Source organism: Malurus melanocephalus, unplaced genomic scaffold (genome assembly GCF_030028575.1).
Source record: "Malurus melanocephalus ecotype Western Australia unplaced genomic scaffold, MMel_1.1 scaffold_138, whole genome shotgun sequence".
Classification (NCBI taxonomy): domain Eukaryota; kingdom Metazoa; phylum Chordata; class Aves; order Passeriformes; family Maluridae; genus Malurus; species Malurus melanocephalus.
Window position 1 is genome coordinate 1101386 of NW_026623370.1, and position 6959 is coordinate 1108344.

At 41.7% G+C, this 6959-nt stretch overlaps 1 protein-coding gene across 2 annotated transcripts; it reads right to left on the bottom strand.

Moving 5' to 3' along the window:
* Positions 1 to 915: 915 nt before the first annotated feature.
* On the bottom strand, positions 916 to 6664 carry CUNH18orf21 (chromosome unknown C18orf21 homolog). 2 transcript variants are annotated; one of them, XM_057371029.1, is made up of 5 exons: positions 6532 to 6664; positions 6387 to 6409; positions 5444 to 5643; positions 2376 to 2545; positions 916 to 1961 (listed from the first exon to the last, which is right to left on the bottom strand). In XM_057371029.1, exons 1-5 carry the CDS (start codon positions 6603 to 6605, stop codon positions 1808 to 1810), a joined length of 621 nt encoding a protein of 206 aa, XP_057227012.1. In that variant the 5' UTR covers positions 6606 to 6664; the 3' UTR covers positions 916 to 1807. The 2 variants fall into 2 exon arrangements, with proteins under 2 accessions (XP_057227012.1, XP_057227011.1); XM_057371028.1 differs by having other exon boundaries at positions 918 to 1961; positions 2337 to 2545; positions 6532 to 6649.
* Between the last annotated feature and the right edge of the window lie 295 nt (positions 6665 to 6959).

Below are 6959 nucleotides of genomic sequence, written 5' to 3' on the forward strand. Positions count from 1 at the left end.
TGGYAGTGGTTTGTAGGGGAGCCCAGCAAGTCTCTTGCAGCCAACAGTTACCCCGCAGTGTTTGATCAAGAACAGGAAGGTAATGTGTGTGGAAGGTAATAGTGTATGTGTGTAATATAAGGGTACATATAAGCCTCTGATGGGTGGGTAGGTATATATATATATATATAATGTCTAAAGATATGTTTATACATATGTGTGTCTATGTCAATACACTGATTCTGTAACAGAAAAAAACACTGTTAAAGGTTTAGGAATAATATAAAAGCACTGGAGATTATTTCGACCCAGCATTTTGAGGCATGCTTGTAAAACAAGGAAAGGCACATACTGAATTACTTTTTTSCCTTTGTTCCCAGAATAAAGTCTATTTGCTCACAATGACAATCCCTTTTAACAACACATCTGGACATACCTGACAACTCTGTTAATTCCAAAGTAAAAAAAGGTGTTTGGAGCATGACAAGGGTCTGTCTCTATTGACAAATAGTGTGCTGCAATGGTAACATACCTGGCATGCAGATCGCCTGTAGCTTGGTGCCTATCTCCCACAAAACACTTTTTGGAGGCATGTAGCTTAAAGCAGCTCTTCTGTGATCCTGTGGATATATTGCCCACTAGCTTTCTCAGCACACTGGTTGTGCGCCCCCCTTCGTGTCTTTTATCCCTTATCTGTAGTTTTATCCAAAAGGAATGCACCCTTGAGACCACAAGGTGTTGTACAAGAAGAACTGTAAACAGGGACAACGGGAAAATGTGCTTTGATCTAACAAACACATTAATGTTGGGGCACCTTATAACACAGCAGATGCCTGATGCCTGTTTAATGTAAACCTCACGGGAAGTAAAGCAGTATCTAATGTGTGTACTTTTAATATGAAAATTTATTGCAAAATTTGTTTTTTCAAATACTTTTGTGCAATGCACTTTTTGTGTCAACAAAATGAAGTATTTTTCGAGGACTGGATTGTAAATACAGCAACAGGTGAATTAATGCCAGGTTCTACACTGGAAAAGGCAACACTCCAAGGTTTGTATTTTCATTAAAGAATGGCAGTTCATTTGATCCTACATGAACATAAGAGACAAAGAGTGAAATCTCCAGTTACTGTGCAAGTGTACAGGYAATATCAAAAAGTTTCATGCCAGTCTCTGAGACTCCTAACTACAATTTGCAAAAAACTGTTCTCCCCTGCCCTAGACTGCTTCTCAGTCTGCCAAGTTATTTGCTAGTTCTATTTCTTAAGCAGTGTTCACTGAGTCTGAAGGCTTTTAAAGGAAACTATTCATTAAAATAGCAAAAAAGGGGAAAATTCAGACCTTTAAATCCAAGAATGTAAATTCTTTTAACTAACTGGCTCTTACAGGGGAAGTGTGAAGCACCATTTGCAGAACTATCACTGCAGTTTGTATGCAGGACAGGCTATAATCTCAGTCCTGAACAGTGACTTTATACTGTCCTCTCTCATCTCTGTGCCAAACTTAAATGGAAAATCTTTAATCTTGAAAATTAAATGGTCCTGTTGGGAGCATAATCAGCTTCCTCAAAGGATAAATGCCAGCTTTTAATTCCCATGCCATCAGACACTGCAAAACATGCTCAAGATTCCCAAGCATATTGAACTATCTTCTCATCTTCCTCTGGCAGACAATCACTTGAAACAGAGCTTGCTTCTAAAAAGTATGGCTTATGCTTTAACAAGGTACAGGTTGGTAGCCTGAGTTTTAAAAAAATCACTCTGTTGACTTACTAAAACTGGAACAATATTTATTGCTGTAATCTTTATTACTTTGAAAAAATATATAACTAAAGTAAAGTCAAGAAAGCTTTGAAATCTGCCTTCTGGCTTTTCTCTTTTTCTTCAAGGTCGAGCATCCGTTTTAGCTTAGAAAAGTGAAATTTGGAGTTTCGGGGAGTCTTGGAAGCAGAGTTGGTTGTTGCCTGTCCCGATTCACGTGTCCTGAAAAACAAAAGACTAATGTCTTAAAGAGGAGAAATCAGAATTAACACGAAGTAACTGTGAAAGCACACATATATAATTTGAGTRAAAAATAATAAAAAGTGTATTTTCATGTGCAAGTGAGCAGTTAGAAATATAGCTTTGTTATGCAAATTTTAAGACACCTTTCAGATTAATGACACAAATATAACTGGGTGTTCTTTGCACACAGTGGCTTTTCATGAGAATCCTTGTGTTTAAAGGTTGGAAACCATACCACTGAGAAACACCCTTAGTTAGCAATTTAAAGTTTATTAAATGACTGATCTAAAATCAACAAGATGTAATACACTCTACTTGGCAAAGTGCTGCTTTAAATAGGAAAGAAATAGGAACCTGGAAAGTGATGAGGGATTGTTTCCTTTAGATCCCAACCTGCTGCAGCTTACAGGTGTCATTTTCTTTGCAGACTGAATTTTKACATCTGGTGTCTTCAGGCTGGATTTGATACCTGGAGTGCCAGAATTTGGTGTTTTGATTGCCAGAAAATCTCTGCTTTTACCATAATGTCTTGTTGTTTTGTTGCAAGATTTGCAAGTAACCAGCTATGAAGAGAATAAAGGAATTATAAAGATGCTTTTCAGTCTTTCCACCTCGTTAAAACAGTAAAAGAATTATCCAAACTGTTCTCCAAATACCATGACACAAATTAAATATTTGCTTAAGTTAAACATGAGATACTAAAAAGTAACATACACTTTATAACTAGTATTTTAATTCAGGCTTCTTAAGCCARACACATCCTTTGGGTTTACCTAGAAATTACTCCAATTGCCTACTAACTGATTTCAGGAGACATGTACCTGTGAGTGTAACATTGTACAGTGAAATAGAGAACAACCTTGTTATGACAGTGACATGAAACAGCACCTGAATTGGGCACATAATATTTTCAGTGTACAAGATACACTGAGCATACAAGAACACCCCTATAYGTTAGGTATTTGGCTAAGAAACGTGACATTCTGTGTCATCTAAAGTCATTAGCATATTCTGCTCCTAATGAAGTTRTATTGCGCACTTTTTCAGGGAGTTTTGAGATAAAATATTTAAACTACCAAACTCTCAAACCCAGTCACCCATTTAAGTAAAACCAGTAAGTCTCAATGAACAAAGACAAGGCTTTGTATTAGGGCAACAGTACTTACTAGAATAAAGAGGACATTCTAAACAAGGGGCACTTTCTCTTCTATGTACCTCAAGGCTGCAGGGAACTTCAACAGCACAGTAAGCTGAGAGGTGCATCAGAACAGATCATGTCACACAGTCACAGAGACTGTCAGATAACCCTGATATCCTTACTGCCATGGCAACTGCTCATATTAAGAGATACGAAAGTAATACAGCCAGACAACTTTCTGAGGCACCAATTAGACTGACAGAAAAACAGTTACATGATGCTTCTGGTTAAAAAAACATACTCAAAAGACTGTCACAAAAATGTCTAAGCAGTTTTGAATACATCTACACCAAATCATTCTTGATTTCAAAGTGTGCAAATTTAACTAAATTCAGATTGTTTAGTAAAAATTACATTTGCAGATGCTGAAATGAACCATTTTTAGTTCTATAGAAACATTTTGACTTCTTCTAGACATTATTTTGTCAGYCTAACAGACTAAAAATAAGAATATTAATGTCTAGTGCTCAAGAATTGATGTATTTTTAGGTCTTCTAAATAATATTCAGGTGGGAAAGACTCAGCATCTCATCGTGACTTAGCACTGCATGGAATATAAATGAAGGTGACCACCTTACAATGCASGAATTACTGGATTAATCATAGCACTTCACAGCTAATTTCCATGCACTGAACTGGACCAGCAGGTAACTCCAAAAATTTTTAAAGCCCTTAAACAGTTCCTATGTTATATGCATTTTCATGGCAGCAGCAGTCTAAAATCAAGTTCTACTTGCTAAGAAAGGTCTCAGAGGTACAACCTGTCACACTGTTGCTTGCTTTAATTTCCAACCACACTGGAATTTTCATTTTCACAAGTCTCAGGTATTAGATTACAGGGATCTACATTGCTAATTTTGAAAGCTGCCAGTTGCTGACAAGCATTTTAAAGACTTAWGACAAGAACCATTTCAAGTCATAATCCACAGGACAAATTCAAACTGAACGGAACACAAGTACAGCAAACTGTAATAGCAAGATCAAAATATTACCCAGAGTTTAAAATGAATTTAAACTGAATTTTAAACTACTCATATGAATGCATAGTTTGTCCCTACACTCTCCAGATACACAATAGGTCTAAGAGTCCATAATCGTTTCATAGGACATTGCTCCGTTCATCAGTTGCTTAAAGAGACAGGTTTTTTTAAGTTTAAGGTCCTCAGTGTACCCYAAATGTTTGTGATCCCAGAAAAATAAAGCAAATATTTCAGCTTGCAGAATCACAGAATAACTTGAGTCAGGAGGGACCCACAAGCGTCCTCCAAGTCCAACTCGTGGCTCTCCAAATGACACCCCAAGAGTGACAACATGTACCTGAAGGTGTTTTTCAAATGCTTCTTGAACTCTGTCAGGCTGGTGCTGTGACCATTTCCCTGGGGATCCTGTTCCAGTGTCCAGCCACCCTCTGGGTGAAGAACCTTTTCAGGTGTCTGTTCTGAAGCTCACTACGATCTACAATTTGGGGATGAAGCATCTTGTTTTGCTCTGTCAGCCAAGAACCTTGGTGATATTTCCTCAGTTTGTTTTATTGACTCTTTTAGTTTCACAAAATTTACTCCTGAAACCATGHGACTCTCATCCAAGAAAATACTTAGTGTGCCAGCAACTGCTGGGCACAATAGGGTGCTGTCTCATTTATTACCRTAACTATTTACATAATGTGTTTTAAAAACAGTACATACCTTGGCAACACTAAATTAAATGTATACTGTTATTCTTCCAATASTAATTAAATCTCACATCCCTGAGTACTTTCAGGAAAAATAACTGAAGCCTCAAGAAAAACATCAACTTGTTGAAATAACCTCTATGGTTTCGTTTTGAGACTTCCTATATAATATTCAAATGAAATTATATGTAGAGCAATGATAAGCTAATGTAGCCACGAGAGTCTAGTGAAATACATTAAGTAAAGCTTGTGTCAAAACGTATCTACTCAACAACTGATAAAACTGAAACAAAGGTGGCAAATGAGCTGCTTGTGTAGCTTCTCTGATAATGTGGGGTTGTGACGTTTTTTTGGAGAGAAAAGCTTATTGGTCTTGTCATTGTGTTCATGATCTGTCTATTGTGGACGACAGATCTAAAAAATGTCATCATTCCAAAAAGAAAGGAAGTGTCTTATGCTCATGAAAAAGAAACATGTGGGCTCCTCTTCTAAGAGAAAGGTTTCTTTATCTTCTTTTTTATGCCACTGAAATAGGGACATGAAATTTAGGTAAATATCATGTACCTGTCAGTTCCACATGAATATCCTTACCAGAATGCTTCTTGACTCCCTGTACTTTCTCAAAAGCTTTGTCTGCTTCATGTTAAGTTTTTGGTTCTTTGCTTCTCGTTTAAGAACTTTCTCTATCTGTGGAGTCACTTTCAYCTTTGGTTTGAGGCGCACCCGGTAGCTGTCAGGAACCAGGAACTGGAAGCAGTAAGGACATATCCTTTCTACTCCATGTTTATTAGCTACAGATAAATAAAGGCAAAAGTATGAAAWAATTATGTTTTATAAGCAAACTTTAAAATGTTGTGTTTCCATTTTAACATTACCTAGGTACAAGTTCTTATGTTTAAAGTATGGCTAGAAGACAAGAACAAGCTGAGCACAAGTTAGGCTAAGTTTATGCATGGCACAAGTTTGCACAATACATAATTGTAGATTTTCCTGAAAAAAATGCAATTCCTTGCTAAAAATCTTAAACAAGAGGCTCACAATTATGCAAGGAGCTCCGTGTGGGCACTATCTTCCATCAGATCAGGGATATCAAAGCCTTATAAAGCTCTTTTCCCATTTTAACTGTAAGATGACAGGATCTCAGGCCGGGATGAAGAAACGCTTTGAGATAACTTTCAGCCCTAGTAAGAAGCTCGCTCCTACACCTCCCTCATTAGCTCCCGCTGCCAGAGCTGGACTCGGGTGCCTCCCCTAAACCCCAGTGGAACACCTGGCCCTGCTCCCCGGCAAGCTCGCCGTTCCTGCCGGCATCCCCGCAACACARCCCAGCGGGGACAGTGCAGGGCAAGGGGCAAAGGGAGGAAAAGGGCAAGCCGACATTGCCACGCTCCCTCCTGTCCTTCCGCAGCCTCCAGGCGCTGCTCCCCCACGGCAGGAGCCCCCGCTGGAGCGCACCGGGCTCACAGAGCSCCCGGCTCCGGAGCCCCTCTCCTCGGCCGGGTACCACCGCCTGCGCCCGGGGYCCCTCACTCGCCTCGGGAGCTGCGGAGCATCCACCTGTGCGGGAGAGAGGGAAAGCGTCACGGTGCGGCCGCCGGCACCGGGCGGGGACACTCCGCGCGTCACCGCCGGGCTCTCCCACCGCCCGTGCCCGTGCCCGCCCCGCCGCGCTTCCTTACAGCAGGAACCGCGCCTGTCCCGGGCAGGGCCCCGCCAGCCGCTCCGCCGCCGCCAGCAGCCTTCGCCGCCCCATGGCGCCGGCCCGCCGGAAGGGAAGGGAAGGGACGGCACGGGAAGGCGGGCGATGTGCAGCGCTYGGCCGAGCCCCGGCGGCGCCGCGGCCGCAGCAGCAGGGTACCGGGCTGGGGCGGGCCCCGGAGAGGGGCAGGGCCGGGGCTGGGCCGGAGGGCGGCGGGGCCCCGCCTGTGGGCCCGGGCGGGGGGAGCCGAGCCCGCTCGGAGCGCGGTGTCTGCCCTGGGGAGCCGCTTGCCCTCAGCCKTGTGAAGAGTGCTTCCCCTAGGAAAGGAAACTTTTGTTACCTTAGGGAAAAAAAACATGAGGAAAAACTGCTGTCCATTGAGGGTGGCAGAGCACTGGAACAGGGTGC